This window comes from Micromonas pusilla (assembly GCF_000151265.4).
Source record: "Micromonas pusilla CCMP1545 genomic scaffold MICPUCscaffold_2, whole genome shotgun sequence".
In the NCBI taxonomy this organism is placed as follows: Eukaryota; Viridiplantae; Chlorophyta; class Mamiellophyceae; order Mamiellales; family Mamiellaceae; genus Micromonas; species Micromonas pusilla.
Window position 1 is genome coordinate 1,057,516 of NW_003315883.1, and position 18,693 is coordinate 1,076,208.

At 46.5% G+C, this 18,693-nt stretch overlaps 7 protein-coding genes across 7 annotated transcripts; 6 read left to right on the plus strand and 1 right to left on the minus strand.

Moving 5' to 3' along the window:
- Positions 1-93: 93 nt before the first annotated feature.
- On the plus strand, positions 94-3,224 carry MICPUCDRAFT_64469 (uncharacterized protein). The gene is made up of 15 exons (XM_003055965.1): positions 94-235; positions 296-448; positions 507-799; positions 852-914; positions 970-1,084; positions 1,141-1,184; positions 1,248-1,280; positions 1,358-1,452; positions 1,531-1,549; positions 1,638-1,666; positions 1,745-1,883; positions 1,953-2,023; positions 2,077-2,181; positions 2,234-2,841; positions 2,979-3,224. The coding sequence occupies exons 1-10, from the start codon at positions 118-120 to the stop codon at positions 1,659-1,661; spliced, it is 957 nt and encodes a 318-aa protein (XP_003056011.1). The 5' UTR covers positions 94-117; the 3' UTR covers positions 1,662-1,666; positions 1,745-1,883; positions 1,953-2,023; positions 2,077-2,181; positions 2,234-2,841; positions 2,979-3,224.
- A 2,502-nt stretch (positions 3,225-5,726) lies between these two features.
- On the plus strand, positions 5,727-7,683 carry MICPUCDRAFT_55373 (uncharacterized protein; the record flags this gene model as incomplete). Its single annotated transcript, XM_003055966.1, has 1 exon — positions 5,727-7,683. One exon carries the CDS (start codon positions 5,727-5,729, stop codon positions 7,581-7,583), a length of 1,857 nt encoding a protein of 618 aa, XP_003056012.1. The 3' UTR covers positions 7,584-7,683.
- Positions 7,684-8,227: 544 nt separating this feature from the next.
- Positions 8,228-8,821, plus strand: MICPUCDRAFT_38453 (uncharacterized protein; the record flags this gene model as incomplete). The annotated part of the gene is made up of 1 exon (XM_003055967.1): positions 8,228-8,821. One exon carries the CDS (start codon positions 8,228-8,230, stop codon positions 8,819-8,821), a length of 594 nt encoding a protein of 197 aa, XP_003056013.1.
- Positions 8,822-9,454: 633 nt separating this feature from the next.
- Positions 9,455-11,217, plus strand: MICPUCDRAFT_70267 (uncharacterized protein). Its single transcript, XM_003055968.1, has 2 exons — positions 9,455-9,771; positions 9,848-11,217. Exons 1-2 carry the CDS (start codon positions 9,583-9,585, stop codon positions 10,181-10,183), a joined length of 525 nt encoding a protein of 174 aa, XP_003056014.1. The 5' UTR covers positions 9,455-9,582; the 3' UTR covers positions 10,184-11,217.
- Positions 11,218-13,157: 1,940 nt separating this feature from the next.
- On the plus strand, positions 13,158-14,712 carry MICPUCDRAFT_24881 (uncharacterized protein). The gene is made up of 4 exons (XM_003055969.1): positions 13,158-13,366; positions 13,455-13,513; positions 13,607-13,871; positions 13,947-14,712. Exons 1-4 carry the CDS (start codon positions 13,235-13,237, stop codon positions 14,328-14,330), a joined length of 840 nt encoding a protein of 279 aa, XP_003056015.1. The 5' UTR covers positions 13,158-13,234; the 3' UTR covers positions 14,331-14,712.
- A 30-nt stretch (positions 14,713-14,742) lies between these two features.
- MICPUCDRAFT_14346 (uncharacterized protein) lies at positions 14,743-15,668 on the minus strand (the record flags this gene model as incomplete). The annotated part of the gene is made up of 4 exons (XM_003056358.1): positions 14,743-15,217; positions 15,290-15,371; positions 15,454-15,493; positions 15,549-15,668. The coding sequence occupies 4 exons, from the start codon at positions 15,666-15,668 to the stop codon at positions 14,743-14,745; spliced, it is 717 nt and encodes a 238-aa protein (XP_003056404.1).
- Positions 15,669-16,098: 430 nt separating this feature from the next.
- On the plus strand, positions 16,099-18,274 carry MICPUCDRAFT_55377 (uncharacterized protein; the record flags this gene model as incomplete). The annotated part of the gene is made up of 6 exons (XM_003055970.1): positions 16,099-16,348; positions 16,411-16,471; positions 16,616-16,688; positions 16,911-17,002; positions 17,057-17,419; positions 17,648-18,274. The coding sequence occupies exons 1-6, from the start codon at positions 16,332-16,334 to the stop codon at positions 18,272-18,274; spliced, it is 1,233 nt and encodes a 410-aa protein (XP_003056016.1). The 5' UTR covers positions 16,099-16,331.
- Between the last annotated feature and the right edge of the window lie 419 nt (positions 18,275-18,693).

The following is an 18,693-nucleotide window of genomic DNA, read 5'->3' on the forward strand; positions in this document are numbered from 1 at the left end:
AGATATTCGTACGTGTACACGTACAGTACGTGTACAGCTTAATTTGCAGATAGTTGGGCTGTCGATCGTGATTTGAAAAAAACACGTGTTGCACTGTTCTCGCGTTGCGTCTGAAATATGCATCTGGAAAAAGAAGTTTTCGACATCGCTCATTTGCAAAGCTTGGCCACATCCCTCGGAAAACGACAAAAACACAATGAGGATTGTGTATATGTGAGGGACCCGCAGTGCCACGGTGCGACAGTTTCGTGCTCATCAAAGTAGTTGACGCAGTTGATTACCTTTATCCGCGCAGAAACTCTTCAAGATATTTTGCGCTTCCTTCGCCGAGACACCACGAGTTCTAGGTCTATCATGTTGCTACTCCATGGATGGAATTTAGTTGAAAAGGATCTCATCCCTCTCTTGCTGAACTACCGTGGCGAAGCAAGTGTTTTTCTGGACTCGAGTAAGTATGTTTTTCTTTGTTCTTTACTTGCCGACTAATCATTGCCTGAATTGCGCAGTTAAGCTGCTCGTATTTCTTACATTGCCTGCCGACCAAGAATCATCGAGTTACGCTCAGCAGCGTCGATGCATCCTAAATACTCTCACTGCACTTCTGCAGAGTCAGGAGATCATTCCAGTATTGTTTTCAGCTCTTTTGGTTTCCCTTGAACGATATGAAGTTAACCAGCTTCGTTCGAACGATGAAGATGCGAAAGTCATCCAGCTGTTCCTGACACTTATACGCAATCTTTTGGCGGGGACTGATTATCGCGTTGCAGGAAGCCGCGGACAAGATCACGTTGTGTTAAAGGTACACAGCTTGTAGATCTTTTTACTTATGGAAACTAGAATTGTTTTTGTAGGAAAAGCTTTTGACAGTTCTTTTCGACTTACAATTTCCTGCACTTCTGAGTCAAATGGCGAAGGTTCAATTCTGTATTTGTTCTAAAGGCTGTCGCGTTCTGACTCCCAATCCTAAAGGATGCTAGAAAAAACCCATTTACTGAAGAATCTGCACTTCTTGTCGAAATTTTTGATCTTTTATTTCTTGACCAGAATCCGTCTCTTCTCGCTTTATTTTTTGATCAACAGCGACGTATTCAATTCTTTCAGAATAAGTTTCGATATTTTTTACTTAATGTGATTCCGTAGGTGAGGCACCATCGGTCAAAGCAGCTAAAAATTCGCAATCTTGGGTCAGTAACTATCGCGTCAATTTGTTCCACAAAAGACTGGCTTATACGATTTTTATATTGCAGACCACTTGCCAACAAGACAGACATAAACACGTGGTATGGAACTGTTATCTTCTACACGTACTCATAAAAATACGTTATTCTAATCTGAAATATTCTTATTTATCCTGAAGCGACACAGTCGTTTTGGAAGCAGAGTGGTAAGCGCAAGTTCAGGAGATACGGTGAACTCGAAAAGGACTGGATTCCGCTCTTTTTTGTTGACTAGGTAAATTCCAATTCTGGACAGGATAGGATTTTTTTCCATATCTAGCAATGATAAAGAAACCTTCTTACAAAAATGTAGGAGGAGCTATTTTGGAAAGGCAACAAATTTTCCTTGGCCTGAAGGCTCGCCACACAAACCTTTAGTACAACACCAGCTTGCTCAGCTTGCTGCCGATTTATCTTCAGGTGGTTTCAATGAACTTATTTTAGCAGCGGTGAGAAACTATAGGCAAAAAATATATTCAGCGTCTTGTTCAAGGATATCAACTCAGTTGTATTGTGCAACTTTGCAGTTGAGTCAGCTGCGCCACCAGTCCAACCTTGATAGTGAAGAATATTCTGCACGACTCCATGGATTCCTCGGCATCTCCAGCTTCTTTATCCATTTTTTTCGCATTCGTTTCAATTCAGGTGATGATGCCGTGCAACCAGGTAACTTTACCGAACTGATAACCTCACTGCAGGTTTCTTTTACATAATTCAATTTCGCTGTACCTGCAGTTACTAACGTCCTTGACAAGAACGTTCTATTTTGGCTTCTTCATGCGTGGCATTCTCTGGAGGAAGCAAAGGTGATTAAAAAAATGAAAATACTCCTTTGATAATAAACTACTCGTCACTGCAGGATGTGCATGGATTAATCCGGATATCTGGGCTTGTGAAGGAAATGTTTCTCTTTCTTGATGATATAATACGAAAATATGGTCATGCTGACCAGTTTGCGAGCAAGGTAACGAATGTGTGCAATAAGCTTAATTGTTCACTTACTAAATTTGAATCAGGCTCTAGCATCTGCTGTATTAATTGAATCAAAAGACAACTACCTGCATTTTTATTTGACAGCTGTGAAGCGCTATGACAGCAACTCCGTGCCATTCGTATACTTGGCCAACATACTTGAGGTACGCGATCGTTGAGCTGTTCGAATAGCTTGGTTTTACTTCCTGTTTCTATCAGGGGCTGCACGCGGTTGTATCTCTCATGAAGCAGGTAAATACAGCTTTTTTTTCTCAACATATGTTTCGGACACCAGACTCATACCTCCCAACACAGACTGACCTGACAGATGTGACTCTGCCAGCAGAACTTATGGTTCAGTCAATCATAGACAAACATGTCCAGTACGATATTTATGGTATCATTTTGACATTTGTGTTCCATCCTCACTGCTGTGCTACCAGGTTACTCGCGTTCTGGCACTTGAATTCTCAAGAACTGAACAAAACAATGATGATATACCTCGGTCACGCACAAACAATGGGAAAAAATTGCTTGTATCACTCGCTCAAAATCCTTGTGAGTTTGCATGGATTTGCAACGGGCCATAATGGGCACACACCGTTTTCCAGTGACATTATGTCTATGCAATGTTACCGGTTGACAGAGACACCTGACCGGCAAAATGAAAAATTACAAGTTATAAAGCTAGCTTCTGTTATTCTCGTTGACTTCATGAAAGCTTTGAATTCGTCAAGTGCTTTTCTACTGGTGCGGGCTATCTTTGCGTAACGTGAAGCATTAACTCACCTTTATTTTGTCCAGAAAAATACGATCACAAACTTAATACTCTGATTATGTCGATTGCATACGTGACCTCTTGCATACTGAAGTCAACTTAGCAGCAATACCTTGGCAAGCCCAGAAGCAAATCGCGTAGTTGTTTCGGATTCGTTGGTCTCATCATATGCATAAACCACTAGACTCACGTTAAAAATTTCGGATGAGCAAGTGCACCAAGCGTGAACATATGTCAGAAGGAAACGCTACCGAGTGAGTTTCTTCGGCTTTAGGCAAGAAGTGACTTAGGAACCATAAGCACTCCAGGAGCTCAACTCTGTAGCTCGGTGGGGAAACATCTGTAGTTAGGAGTAAATGTATGCCAGTTGGCGCTTTCAAAGAGTGCAGCTTGTAGTTCGTTGTGCGCATGACTATGAAAGAGCAGCCCTTGCTTCTACTCTGTTGTGGCTCCAATTTCGCAATAAACTTATTCAAGGAATATAGCAGACCAAACAACATTTTACTTGATTCTTCTCTGGTGGTATTCTCTGGCACTCTGACTTGATAGCCTAATGAATGAGATTCTGAAGAATCAAGTAACTGGTGCTTCAACATACAAACACCCTGAGCCAAAAGTGAGGTGAGACGACATAAAGCGAAGGGGGAGTGCAGATAAACCTGGTCGTCAACTATACGTAACGAACGTAATGACATGAAGTACAGAGAATAACTTGTTAACGACCGTTGTTGGCAAGAAACCAGCAGGAACCGTACGTGAAGCAGAACAGTTTAACGAAAATGAACGTGATGAGGAAATAGTGTAGCCATATCACAGCTACCTTCGAAGGTATTAGGGCCCAATACGAACGAAGGTCCTATACTTCGAAGGTACGGAAGTACCTTAAGGGTAATTCCGGAAATGCACCAGTTCCGGACGGTACGAGTACAACCGTTTATCTTCGAAGGCAAGGAAGTACTTCCGGAAGTACGTGTACACGTACGTGTACAGTTGGGCTACTGTAGCTAGCTAAGTTGTACTCTCGAAAGTACGTGTACGAAAGTACGAAAGTACCTTCGTAGCTATCTACCTTCGAGGTAGCTATGTATTTACCTTCGTACGAAGGTACGAAAGTACAAGGTAGCTACTAGTACGCGTACTGTACAGTGTACACGTACGTGTACAGTAGCTCGTGTAGCTAGCTACCTTCGAAGGTACCAGGGATAAACAAATCTAAAATCTCGACACTACGTGTACAACGTTGTACGTGTACAGTGTACACGTAAATAAAATACATGCGTACACGTACACGTACGTTGTACACTACGTGTAGGGCTACTGCTAGCTATTCTACGAAGGTAGTTTGTACTTCCGGAAATAGATACTTTTGATAAATAATAAATACTTTACGCGCAGAGGTTGACGCGCGATTCGTGCCGAATTCGCGTTACGCGCGGCCGTGCACATGTTGAACTATCCCCGGACTTTACAGAAAAGCTTGGTTGGAGTCTCGCGGCCCTCCTTGATGTGGAACCCAACATTTTTTGATAGGGCTAGTGTAGGGCTACACGTAAGTGTGTACACTACACGTACACGTAGCCCTACTTCCTCTATCGGAATTGATATCCATATTTCCTCAGAAAAGATAGAGTACAACGTACGTTGTAGTGTATGTAGCTATGTACGAAAGTACGAAAGTACTTTCGTACTTTCGAAAGTATTATTTTCGTATGACAGAGCAGGCCAAAGTAGTTAATAACTCGAGCGTACTTATTTAAAAATAACTTCCGAAATAACTTCAGGGCCTCCGCGCGCAAGGCGGGCGGCGGGATGCTGGGCCCCGGGATGATGCCCGTCGTGATCGCCGCGCCCGGCGCGGGCGGCGGCGGCGGCGGCGGCGCGCCGTCGCCGTTTACGACGGGACGGGGGTGCGGGGGGGGCGCGTCGCGGACGCCGCCGCCGCGCGGGCGGTTTCCCCTCCTCCTCCTCCTCCTCCTCTAGAGGGCGGTTTCATCAGTGTTTCATACTTTCGTACGAAGTAAGGTACACGTACTGTACACGTACTACACGTACAGTATGTAGATAGAATAGCCCATTATTGTGACATACGAAAATAGTGTAGTTGTAGATATTCTATACTTTCGTACCTTCGTACTTTCGTACATTGTACGAGTATAAAAAGAAACCATTTCGGGCGCACGTACCCGCGACAAAGCCCTCGCGCAGAGAACGTCGAGTGAACGGCTCGCTCGCGTATACGCGAGCCATCGTCATCTCGACCAAGACATCAAGCTGCGAATCGAACGCGCGAGCGTCGGAGTACTCGTCCAGTCGACAGATTCCCGTCCGATCCTAAAGATCGCGTCGCGACCTGTTGTCAGACTCCCGTGGCAAGCCGACGCCGAGGACGACAAGTTCGCGAATACGCGTGAGGACGAACGCGACACACACACGATGTCAAGGTGTCACCTCCCAAACGCTCTGACCGCCGGGCGTTTGCCTCTGCGATCATCCCGTCTGCCCTTCGCCCTCGCCGTCGGCCGCGTCACGCACCGCTTCCGTCCGACGTCCCCTTCGCTGACGAACGCTCCCCTCTCACTCTATCACATTTCACTCTGTGACTCAGCCCATCTCGTGCATCAGAGCCCCCCTCCGTCGCCGCGGGAGAAGCGAACGCGAACTGGCAGTGGAATTGGCACGGCGGTCTCAGAGTTCAGGGGTACAAAAAGGGTGAGGAATGTGCGGTGGACACGGACTGCTGCATTAGCGGCAGCGATGACATGCCTCAGCCTCAAGTCGCGAACGGGGAGAGACGAACTGCTGGAGGCGCTCACGGCGGACAAATCAGGCGCGGACCCGCGAAAGCGAAACCGAAAACTGAACGTGGCGTCGGAGGAGGGGGCGTGGCAGCGACTTCCCCGCCGCCGACGGAGCGCTTCGACGATCGCGATCGAAAGTTCTATGCGGTTGGAGACGCCCCTCCTTCACCCGAGTACGACAACAGCGATTCATCTGTCTCCGGCTCGGAAGATGAGTATGCCCACACAACGGATGTCGTCTTAGGCGAGATAACAGGCGAGGTGAACCTGAGCGAGTACATGATCGAGCTTGAGCGGAAGTTTCAAGCTGAGCTTCTCGAAGCGGCTAGCAGAGTGCGAGAGGCGGGCAGTGAAGGTAGAGGCGAGACACCTGGGCAAGGCGCAGGACGACGGAACTGGTCTGCCGCCGGTTACGCGCGCGGAGGAGGGAGCGGAGAGATAGGTCGCGATGGATTCGAGCCTGCCGCCGGCGCCCTTCGACTTGGCGCCACCCCAGGATACGACCGGCCGCAAATTGGGGGGCTCTCAGACGCTGACTGCGCGAGACCAGGGGATGCCGCGCGACGCGATACCGTGCGACGCGATAATAGTGACGATAGCGACCGAAGATGTGGTCACGACGATGCCGACGACGATCCGGACATTAATTACGCATACGGTGAGATAGATTATGGAATTGAAACGGACAGCGGCTTCGCGGCAGATATTTTCGGCACCGATGGCGCGGATGCTGCAGAGCTCTCACCTGGCACTGGGCTGTACGAGGACGACAGCGACGACGAGCTGTGGATCGGAGAACACGCCATGGACGTATCCGGGAGAAGAGTCAATGTCCTCGCCGGGGCGACAGGTGTCGGGCGTAGCGTCGACAGCAGCGGTGAGGAACGGAAAAAAGTCAACGCCACGCTCGGTGTTGTCAGCAACGGTTTCCTTCAAAGCTACCTCGGTGGCGGCAGCAGTAACAGTTCCTCGGATGTACACGACAATGCGTACGGTGTGCATGAAGTCATAGCCCGAGGGGGGAAATCTGCCGAGGTTGCAGGCGCGATTGGGGATGGATTGAGCGCTGCGGAGTTTGGTGGTGGTCGCCTGAGAGCGTGTTGTGTGGACTTTGACAGAGACGCCGCACCAGCGCATGCAGCGGCGATCTCGCTGGTTAAATCGCCCGGACGACGTCGACCACGAATAACATCCGCAAGCGCGGCGCAAACTCGCGAGGAAATTTCAAGACATTGGGAGCTTTTACAGCGCCCACCGTCCCGTCAGCGCCCGCCGCCAGAGTCGCTGAATTTGTTCCAACCGTTCACGGACCCATCCACTTCGGGGTCAAGACCGGGGCCGGGTTTCATCACCGGTGACATACCTGCCGATAAGATCCGAGATGGAACGAGCGAAATGATTCGGCTTAGTGGTGACGCCCGTGTTGCGAAAGCGGGGGAAGTTCGTGGCGTCGCGCTTGCAAGCAGGCCAAGCACGAGCGGAGGTGGCAGTTGCCGACGCGCGTTTTTCGGCGCGTCGCAACTCGTCCCTCGTCACGGCGCGCGCCCGCCGTCGCGTAAAGCATTGGGGAATTTTCACGCCGCTGCGCGCGCTCGTGTATATGGGGCTAGTGATAGTGGCGGTGGAGATGGTGGTAGCGACGGCTGCGGGATAGGATGGGGCACGGTGTCGGGGAGGTCGGACAACGGTGGCGACTTCGAATTCACTGTCCAAGGCCGATCCGCCGCAGGGGCGGTGCCCGGGTACGGGAAAGGGTCATCCCGGCCCACGGGGATGGCGGCATCGATGCTGCCATACGCATCCACGCGTGACACATGAGAGAGGCATGCTCTCCCGTTCCGGGTGAAGTGCACGCCTATGAGAATGATGAAAGTGTTTCGTTTACCATACTTGGAACAGGGAAATTTATCGTTCGCTTAGCGACCTTCGTACCTTCGATGTACCTCCCGACGGAAGTACTTCCATAATTCGTACGAAAACACGAAAATACAGCGTGGCACACAGCTACACACACTTCTTCCAATCAAGTACGGAAGTACTTCCGGATGTACAACACCCTAACGTTAGACTACAAGTCTTAATAAGTCCTTTCGTACTTTCGTACGGAAGTAATAAAGGAAGTATTCTATCTTCGGAGGTAACAACTATTACTTCCGTACTTCGTTCCGTACAACGTTGTACTTCCGTCCGGAAGTATCGCGTTACAGAGTCGTTACAGTAGATACTTCGTTCCGTACGTGTACAGCTGTACACGTACAGTACAGTACGTGTACGTGTACGTGTACAGCTGTACTTTCGTACTTTCGTACACTTTTTGTAATCAGATCTACACAGCTGTACGTGTACGTGTACGTGTACGTGTACACTACTTCTGGCGTGTCGAGTCTGTCGAAAAACCTCACAAGGACTTCGAATCTCGCCGGCAGACCGCGCGGCGCGTCCCCGCGCGTCGTCGCGCGACCATGGCGCTAGGGACCCTCGTCGCGGCGTACGCGAAGCGAGGCGGCCGACCGCCGACGCGGAGGGCCGCGCTCGCGGCGATCGCCGCGCTCGCGGTCGTGGAGTTCACGTGGCTGATGCGACGGCGGGCGGATGATCGCGTTGTAGCGGACGCGGACGCGGCGCGCGTCGCGGGCGCGCCGTCGCGGGCGGGCGCGGCACGGGCAGTGGGCGCCGCGGGGAAGGCGGGGGCGATGACGCGCGACGGCGGGGGAGACAGGTGCGGTCGAGCGGGAGGCGCGGGGGGAGCGTCGGGGTGCGATTCGTCGTCGTCGTCGTCGTCGTCGAACGCGACGGACGGCGCGGGGAAGCGACGGCGCGGGAGCGATCGCGCGAGCGTCGCGTCCTCGCCGCCGCGCGCCTTCGCATCCGCATCGGACGCGATCGTCGACTGGTGGGCGGGAGAGGGCGGAAAACACCCGTTGTCGGTGTCTTCGCCGGCAGCGGCGGCGGTGGGTCTGGCGGGGTGTTGTGGAGGACAACGCGCGCCTTCAAGTCGTCTCGCGACGTCGTCGCGTGTACATCGTAGCGTCGTGGTAGAGTCTCGAGACGCGTGAACAGATCTCCCGCGCCCGCTCTCGTTCCCGGAGGGGGCGGTCAGCGCCGACGCTCGACGCACGCTCGTTCGTCGCGAACGCGACCGATAGACCAGTTGCGCTAATTCGCGAACGTATGGGACCTCAGGTAGGCCTACACGTGTAGTCAGGGGACCAGTCTGCATTTTTTTTTGCCAAAATCGTAGCGCGTACATGTAGGGCCCTACGTGTACGTGTACAGTAGCACGGATCAGTTCTTGGATCCTTAGACATTTTGGTTTTTTACTCGGACGCGGGAGAACTGACCCGCGCTACACGTACGCGAAAATGCTGTATCAAACTAAGATTCCATACGAAAGTTTGTGTACTCATACTCTATGGTTTTTTAGTTTGAATCGAATCACGAGTAAATTAACGTGAATTGACGGAGCTTGAAGGGTTGAACCCTTCGGGTTCAATTCACCCTTAACTCTGTCGCATCAACGTTAATTCGCGGCTGAAAGGCAAATCTTTAGTTCTACTTAGGCAAATCTTTAGTTCTACTTAACCACAGGCTACATGTTCTGTACGTGTACACGTACAGTATGACTGATAGCATGACATTGACTACATAGTATGACTGATAGCATGGATCAGGGCTCTTTTCATCGGGCTACCCCTCCCCTACTATGGCCCCATAACGACTCTACCTTCGAAGGTTCAGCGTACTGCTTGACCTGCTAGACAGCTTATTCAAGGCCGGTATTTTCATCGCGGAGCAGTCAACTTCAGAGTCCGTTGCAATGCTTTTGATTTTTCGGTCCGCTGCCCCCATATTAGGACATGCGTCAGTAGCACTGTCCTGTTATAATCGTCTACAATCGCGCAACTCGGACGTGCAGAAACCGTTGTTCTGTTCTTATAGTGAGAAATCACAGCTTCATACCGACAGCGTAACTCCGAGTTATGCAGAAAGAAAACACTCGAAGAAGGTAAGTAAGCCTCGCATTTATTCCAGTGTGTTTTTAATTAGCGCGTTTCGATTTAACCTAGGCGCTGTGCACGCAGCTCTTCAACCGCTTGTTATACCGTGCAAAACAACGAGGCTTCCTTGAGCTTGATATACTTGTCGGCAAGTGGGCACAACGCCATCTGATTAATCGGAGTGAAGAATTCATGGCTTCGTTTTCAGAGGTTCTCGACGAGGAAAATCCTGAGCTCTTTAAGTGGCTCACAGGTCAGGAATATCCACCATCAAGGCTGGCAAACAACCTGGCCTTCATCTCTCTGCAAGTTCATGTCATAACTATCATGAACCAGAAAAGCCACAGAGGCGCAAGAGCTGAAGCAGGTCACAGCTGGCTAAGAGGTTGGTCGGATGGAACAACTAAACAACTACTTTAGCTTCTTTTGATCTCAGTTAAAGGAAGATGTCCCAACATTAAGCAGATCTTTTACGAGACACAGTTCACTTTGTGAAGCATTGTGAGACAGCGTAACTGACTGCCCTGGACAGGTGGCTTCATCTGGCTCACGAAAAGGCTTTGAAATTCATCTAAAACGTTTTTTCCACCGTCCAGCGCACTGGAGATAGCCAAACGACTGCAGACACGTTGTAGACTGCACATGCACAGGGATATTCCAAACCGTGGTCGACTATAGCACTTTAATCACCGGTAGATTCACCGTGTTTGTCCACAAAAGGCGCTGTAACGCTAATGTGCGGTGCCCGACCTGGTCTCGGTTTACTTCAAAGAAACCTAAGAAAGCAACAAATCTGAGGAAAATGTTGATATTGAGAGATAATAAGTATCTTTGATAGGTCTCTTGAGTGCAAGCGCACTCAATCTCTTGAATGCAAGCGCACTCAGTAATGCCTCAGTTGCATCGTCTGTCAACTCAACTGCAGTGACGGTACCGTAAATGTTGTTCACGAGCATACATAGGCGCACAAGTGTCATAACATAAGCACACGGAGAGTAAGTAGTACGATCACTTTATTTAATGCACAGGCTGTTGAAGGGATTCCATCACTATATAATTCGATGAAAATAGCTGAAAAGTACGGAAGTATGTGATATGCATTTTCTGTTTTCTTCGTTGAAATAATTTTCATTTGTGGTCGTACGTGGTAAAGTGCACCTAAATAAAATCAGTTGACGACAGCGTTGGAGCAGCAGGTCGAATCAACTTAAAGTCAATAGTCGTATATTTGTCCATCATTTCGTCATAATCTCTGTAATCTCTGTTTAGCGAGCGTGCTTGCTGCGTGGAGGAACGTTCTACAGCCTGGAAACTATCACAATATAGATTCCTTCTTCTCAACATTAAAAATACAGTCCTAGGTTTAAAGTATCTAGTACCTTCGAAGGTATAGATCTACTAGATGGTTTTATTACGAGTACGTATACCATAATGTTGTTGCAGTGGTGTTGCTCCTTAAAAAGTTATCACCTTCAAGGTATACCTTTAGAGCTTCTCAAGCAGGGTTTCAAACCCGAGTGGCAGGGGTTCAGCGATGAATCCGACTCCGATGTCGACCCTGAACCTGCTGATTCCTCCGATGAGTGACTCACGACGGCTGGGTCGAGTCCGATGCCGAGCCCTTCCTGTCGCGGTGACTCAGACCAGTCCGACCCGTGGATGCCGATGGTAGTTGACAGACCATCTTACGACTACCCTACGGGATGCGGTCGAGGTGGAGGCTGACCGATCAAGCTCGGGTTCAACCCGACGAAACAAGTACGAAAGTACGAAATATTTTTTGAGTGTGACTGTTTTGCACACGAGTTTTTGTACAGTACATAAAGAGCTAGAGCCCTACGAGTACGTCCGGAAGTACGAAGGTACTTTGAAAGTACCTTCGTACATATGGACATACAGTAGCTAGCTAGCTACGAAGGTACCTTCATACTTTCGAAAGTACTTTCGAAAGTACTTTCGTACATAAAAGCACTTTATGCAATACGCACAGTCACATACTACCTTCGTACAACGTTGTACGAAAGTACGGAAGCATTCTATCTTCATCAGCTACAACGTTGTGAAATACGGAAATAAACATATGGCTAGGGCTACACTACGTAAGTACGTATTGTACTGTTGGGCTTACGAAAGTACGGAAGCATTCTATCTTCATCAGCTACAACGTTGTGAAATACGGAAATAAACATATGGCTAGGGCTACACTACGTAAGTATTTTCGTACGAAGGTACGTATTGTACTGTTGGGCTACGTACATGAAGTATTCATATGATATCATAAAATACATTCGCGTGGTGATACGTACTGTACAGTACGTGTACACGTAGCTCTCACGTAGCCCTATTTGTATGATACAAATCATATCAAATATGTACCTTCGTACAACGTACTTTCGTACTGTACACGTAGTGTACGTGTACAAGTCGTGTACAGCTGTACACGTGTACGTACGGTCGGATAAAAATAAAAAAGTTCTTGGCCCTCCGTGACTGTACACGTACACGTGTACGTGTACACGTACTCGTACCTTTCATATCATAATTAACTTTTACTATCATATCTACGAAGGTATAAATAGTAGCCCTCTTTATTATGAAGTCGACTGTCATAGATATCATATTTTATACACGACGACGTTTATACTGTATCGGATACATGTATGGAATGAAGATTATCCGATAAATATCTCGTTGATATCGTGTTGTATGTGTACAACCGATGTTGGCCTGCAGGGTCTGTCGACCGTGAGGTGGGGATACGGTGGGCGTTGTGTCGTGTTTTTATTAAAAGTAAAGTCCCAATATGTATATAAAATTGGAACAGCTAGTCATTCTGTACATGTAGTCATGTACTGTTGTACATATCGATAAATCACTGATAAATCTATCTTCGATGGCACGAATAGATAGAATAGATAGGCAGTAGATAGGCCCTACACGTGTAGTTCGAAGGTACGAAGATAGCCCTAGAAATACCGTAGAAGTGAAATAGGATATTCTATCTTCGAAGGTACCTTCGTACTGAAGATAGTACAGTACGACGTGTTGTGCACGTAGGGCTCGCTACGAAGGTACGACTGCGAAGATAGATAGCCCTACAGTAGATATCCGAATAAATACCTTCATATGTTCAACATACGTTGTACTTTCGTACCTTCGTACCTTCGTACTTTCGTACTTTCGAAAGTACGAAAGTACCTTCGTACTTTCGTACTTTTGTACATACTGTAGAATACCTTCGATGGTACTTTCTCGAAAGTACGGAGCTACGGACGTACAAGTACTTCCGTACTTCCGTACGAAAAGTACTTTCGAAAGTACGAAAGTACTTCCGGACTTGAAGTATCTCCGAAGATATGATAAGGACACAAATTCAACACCTGGTCGCCTGTTGCAGCACCTTGCAGATCTGAGGCCCGTCTCCGACGCCAACCTCCTAATATTTTCAAGGGCTGCAGGTGTATTTGTATCATGAAGATGACATCCGACAACCTATTGACACGTGAGGTTTGGGAGGGAAACTTGGATGAAGAGTTGGCAGTAATCAGAGAAATTATTGACGACTTCCCGTTTGTCGCTATGGATACAGAATTTCCAGGCGTGGTGCGTCAGGCATAGTAGCATGAAACAGATGCTTGTCTAGACTTCGTCTCATTCAAATTATTTTCAACTTTTGAAACTGCGATCTTAGGTAGCGCGGCCAGTAGGCAACTATAAGTTGCAGTCAGAACATCAGTACCAAACACTCAGGTAAGTGGCGGAATTTGTTACACTGTCTTGTATGTCAAGTTTGTATCGTCTGCAATACTCTCGTTTTTATGAATTGTTACAAATCATTCCCAGATGCAACGTTGACATGCTCAAGATTATCCAGTTAGGGTTGACTTTGACGGATGCAAGGGGCAATCTTCCACTGATAGGAAACTTTTACTGCCTGTGGCAATTTAATTTTAGAGAGTTCAATCTCAAAGAAGACCTGTATGCACAAGACTCGATTGAGTTATTAAAGCATTCCGGAATAAATTTCCAGGCAAATCATGAACGGGGAATAGACGTGCATAGATTTGGTGAAATGCTCATGGTCAGTGGTGTTGTCTTGAGTGACAAGGTAAATTTTCCGAATTTTCTGTAGATACAAAACTTTTAGATCTGCTATACCGCGCTGATTTACGTGATTCCATAGGTTAAATGGCTAACGTTTCACAGCGGCCATGATTTCGGTTATCTACTCAAGATTTTGACCTGCCAGCCACTTCCAGAGGCTGAGTCTGATTTCTTTTATGTACTGAGCATCTATTTTCCCTGTATTTTTGACATAAAATATCTCATGAAGTTCACAGATAATCTGCACGGTGGTCTTAGCAAGCTCGCAGAACAACTTGATGTAGCTCGCATAGGTCCACAGCATCAGGCAGGAAGTGACAGCCTCCTCACAGCTTGTGCTTTCTTCAAGCTGAAACAAACGTATTTTATTGAGAGTGGGTTGGAACAGTATATCGGAGTACTGTATGGTCTAGGGAACGATGCAGAAAGCGATCCACAGCGACCACACACAGTTCATGCGTAAATGCACCATTGAGCTTATAGAAATATCATTTCATGACGAATAGATATAGTAGTGAGACGTGCGAAAATACTGACCCAGTGTATGGTAACATGAGGATTACTCAACCAAATTTGACTTAGAGCGTCACGCCCTCGCTTAGAACGACGAAATGAAGTCGACCCTTTTTCCCCGTTAGTAAATCAAGTTATTTTGCAATCTTCACCTTGAAAGTTAACCTGAGCATGCGTTGTGTTCTTTGCATGTGCGAAGAATCCTGACCGCGCGCCAACGTACGGCGGTTCTTTTCATATTGGTGCAGTGAGTGAAAACATTTGTTCTAGAAGACTTTTTGACTCCGAAGTCCCGAGTCGCTATTTTTTAATATTTACAAAAACGACTATCGTAATTTCTACCATATGAAGGCAAATTAAACTCATGAAGGTAGCGAGAGACGTTCATTTTTGCGCCAAGACTTCAGGTAATAGTAGAAAAAATCACAATAAATAGCTGTCTGCAGTAGTCCAGAGATCCATACAATCCATTGGCGATAGCCCTCCTCCGTCAAACATCGATATATCCAGTTCAAAAGATACAGACCTCGATAGCTCCCGAGCAAAAATACGTAATTGCTGGTCAAGTTATCAACATTTTTTGTGCGTTGCAGCAGGACTAGTTGTGGAAGTATAGCAACTGATTCAAGATAAATCGAGAACGTCCACAGAATCTCCATGACTGATAATTTCTGGTTAATTACAGCTGCCAAGAGGAAACTCGGCCACACGAGAAACGCCACACGAAACGTATCCTGCTCAGCGTCGTAGGTTTGACTAACCACTTTATGCTTACGCATGTAACCGATTATGCACCCAGAAGAAACGATGAATATAAACTTCATGCACGAGTTGTACCTAGTGACGAAGTAGAAGGTAAGCGGCAGCCTCCAAAAGAAAGAAACCTGCAGAGAAAGTATATACACGTACAAGGAAATGTAGCTTTGAAATAGGTCCAAATATCGCGTCACAAATACAAGTAAGTACAGCTCCTGAGTTTTTAAAGAAACCCCTGCAAAAAAAATGGATACTTTCATTGATAAACAAGAGGGCAAATCGGCAAGCAGAGTGTCGGAACAACTATCAAACAAAACCTGAGCACGATTTCGTGGCGTTGATTTTAAGCAATAAAACCTGGAAACCACGGGTTGAGATCAGCGAAAAAAAGGTCGACAGAAGAAAATCTTACTATGATGCTGAATAAGTGTGTCATGTCACCGGCTTCTCGAAGGGTCCGTAGAACAAACGAAAAGAAAATGTTATCCGACGTCAAATCGTGCCGGAATGTAAGGAGGGTGCGAAAGTCCATACCGAATCGAAAAATATTCATGCCCAGAGATTAAAACGCTGTCTCAGAAGATTAAAGAGCTTGGGTCTTTTCTGTCGCTTGCGATCTTAATGATTCTTTTCTACGGCTCAGATATGTACTGTATCAATACCTTGGATGATACGAAACAGTAGGTGTACTCTGAAGTCGAAGGACGAACCAGCGAGACTCATAGTGAGAAGGCCTCTTACTTCAGAAGCGCGTGCGAGTCGCGTATTCATTATAAAATGTACGAAGGTACTTTCGTACCTTCGTACTAGCTACGTACACGTACATGTACTGTACAGATAGATACCTTCGTTCGTACTTTCGAAAGTACGAAAGTACCTACGAAGGTACTTTCGTACTTTGTACTTTCGTACTTTCGTATTTATCAACCTTCGTAAGTAATCTCTTTCAAACACGAGACGGAAGTACGTCTGTTTGACACCCCGCCCTTCATGTAGATCCGGCTTAATCATATGCAATGAGAACTCCATAATTATTACTACGTACTACTTCCGTGCCGTTATTCGGCACACTGTTATGCTCGCACCGTTCCCTGTGAAGGAAAAGGCAGTGCATTCGCATAGGTTCCGTGCGTCGGACGTCCTTGGTAAAAAAAGTCAACACAGCGCTGTCTGAAGCTTTATTTTGCGGAAAAGGATGCATATTTACCTGAGGTGTTTTTTGCATAATTTTCACTCGTGCGATTTGTTTTGTTATTCTGACAGTCGCAACGCAGTAAAAAAATCGAGATACCGAACTGCGTTTCCCTTCGATGTGTATCTTGGAATTGTGAGCAGGTTTGTCACGTCAGGAAACCTTTCGACGGTTGCCATCTTCTCTGTACATCTCGCCTGCTTATAACCACCCATTCTAGTTACTTATCTTCTTTTTTAAGTATATTTCCTAGCGTGTTTATTTTCTAACGAGGATTGTTTCAAAAGGGCTGGATTGCATGCGGTGGAGAAAATGGCTTTTTAAAAATTTTAAAATTGGATGAGTCTTCTTCAAAGGCGCGTTCTCACTTGTTCTAACATCTGTGAATTTGCGCGTGACTTCGTTAGAAATACGTTTTCCAGACCGCACTCCCCAGCAGCAACCTTTCTATTAATCAGTCGCTCGAAGGACATTCTGGTGTGTCCACAATATCGCATTCTTTCATTTTGAACCTGTCACTTTGTTGCGCGTCAATTACACAGTCTCCAGGCGGGCTTATTCACGTCCACTATTCTTCGCCAGGGTCCGTAAATGTGGCAATCTGGAATGAAAAATATAAAAAACTAACAACTAGTGACCAAAATGGTTTGATAATAGTGTGGTTGCTGCATAAGGTAAGATTTCTCCTCTACTGCATGAATCGAATACATATTAATAGTTTTATCTAGGGTTTGTGGTTCGAGGAAATGATCAACAATCGCAATAGTTCTTTTGTATGTGACATGAAGTGGTCTAAAGATGGTGAAAAAGTATGTATCATATATGATGATGGTGCTGTAATTGTTGGCTCGGTCAATGGGAAAAGACTATGGGGAATGGAACTTCACGTGAATCTACGTTTAGTTGAGTGGTCTCCGGGAGGACAGTCTATCTTGATCTGCACGAGCAAGGGGCAGTGTCTTATATTCAACAGTTTGGGGAACCCGCTCTCAACAATCTTTCTTGCTGCAAGTGGTGGTTTACCGCCAGTTGGGATTGATTGGTGCAAAGGAAATGAGAGCCACGATGAAAACTTTCAATTCCCAAAACTGGTACGTTTACATTATTTCAGATGATAACATATGGTGTCCTCGTGTTAAAAGATTGATATATAGCATTATTTATATAAGGCTATTGGCTGTCAAAATGGTTCTGTGCAGTTGATGAGTTCAGAAGCAGATGAAAAACCAATCATATTTAAGACACGATTTTGTCCTTCACAGGTATTTTTTTTGTGTATCTGTATTGCACGTGTCGCTGATATCATCTATGCATCATAGATACGATGGAACGCCCAGGGAACAGTGCTCTGTATTGCTGGTCTGTTTAATTTCACACGCTCTTTCAAATTATGGTCTGCCTTGGTTATACCATCGATTTTTTTTATTATACCTAGTACAACATCAATATCCCTCAGATTTAAAATAAGTACGTATACAGGTCAGTCTCTTACCGAAGAACGAAGGGATTTTAATGTTCTCGAGTTATACAGCGCAGTTGGGATTCACCTGCACACACTTCGAGTGCCAGGAGCTCTTATAAATGCGGTTTCATGGGAAGGTAGCGGTCTGCGTATCGCACTTGCAGTACAAAGTCATATATATTTTGCAAGTTTGAGACCGGATTATAAATGGGCTTATTTACCGAATACGCTGGTATACGCCTTTGCGGACACGAAAAGTGTTGAGTCCAGCGTCATATTTTGGAATCAACTGAGTCATCAAAAGCACAAAAAACGTGTTAAACATCTAGGGTTAATCCGAGGGCTTGGGGAACACTGTCTTCTCTCAAGTGGCGAGGACCAATCCAAAAATTGCATTCTCACTATCTGCAACGCTATTGGAGTAACATTATGGAATAAGATTATCGAGGTCCGTTTCTTTGACTACGCCCATTTATGCACTTAATTTGATGGTCTAATGACGAGTTGTCCCTGGGATTTTTTTTTGTCTAATGTGATTTTCCTTCGTTCGCAGTTCAAGCCACACTGTGCTGCACAAACTCCCCTAGAACTTGTAATTGCCAGCGAGAAAACGATACTGTTCTTGCGTAAGCACCCACATACCCTGGAGCTAGGTAGCGAAGTTAAACATCGAAATGAGCTGGCTCATGAGCGAGAAGTAGTAAATCATTTTTGCGACCAAACGAAAGAGATTTCTGAGTTCTGGTGCGTAGACAAGCTGAAAAACTTGAGAACTCACAAAATAGTATAAAGGGAATAATTGACTTTGATGACCGTAATTGAAGGTGTCCATTAGAACTAGCTAATGAGTCAATGTGCGCGTTCGCAGTTTCAGAAAAGGTGCAGTCTTATCTGTTACAGGTG

Excerpts from the sequence above, each read along its gene's own strand:
- MICPUCDRAFT_64469 (XM_003055965.1), top strand. The coding sequence starts at position 118 with ATGCATCTGGAAAAAGAAGTTTTCGACATCGCTCATTTGCAAAGCTTG. Across the intron at positions 915-969 it reads TTCTGAGTCAAATGGCGAAG|GATGCTAGAAAAAACCCATT; the intron begins GTTCAATTCTGT and ends CCAATCCTAAAG. Across the intron at positions 1,085-1,140 it reads ATTTTTTGATCAACAGCGAC|GTGAGGCACCATCGGTCAAA; the intron begins GTATTCAATTCT and ends GTGATTCCGTAG.
- MICPUCDRAFT_70267 (XM_003055968.1), top strand. The coding sequence starts at position 9,583 with ATGCTTTTGATTTTTCGGTCCGCTGCCCCCATATTAGGACATGCGTCA. Across the intron at positions 9,772-9,847 it reads AAAGAAAACACTCGAAGAAG|CTCTTCAACCGCTTGTTATA; the intron begins GTAAGTAAGCCT and ends CTGTGCACGCAG.
- MICPUCDRAFT_24881 (XM_003055969.1), top strand. The coding sequence starts at position 13,235 with ATGAAGATGACATCCGACAACCTATTGACACGTGAGGTTTGGGAGGGA. Across the intron at positions 13,514-13,606 it reads CATCAGTACCAAACACTCAG|ATGCAACGTTGACATGCTCA; the intron begins GTAAGTGGCGGA and ends AATCATTCCCAG. Across the intron at positions 13,872-13,946 it reads GTGTTGTCTTGAGTGACAAG|GTTAAATGGCTAACGTTTCA; the intron begins GTAAATTTTCCG and ends GTGATTCCATAG.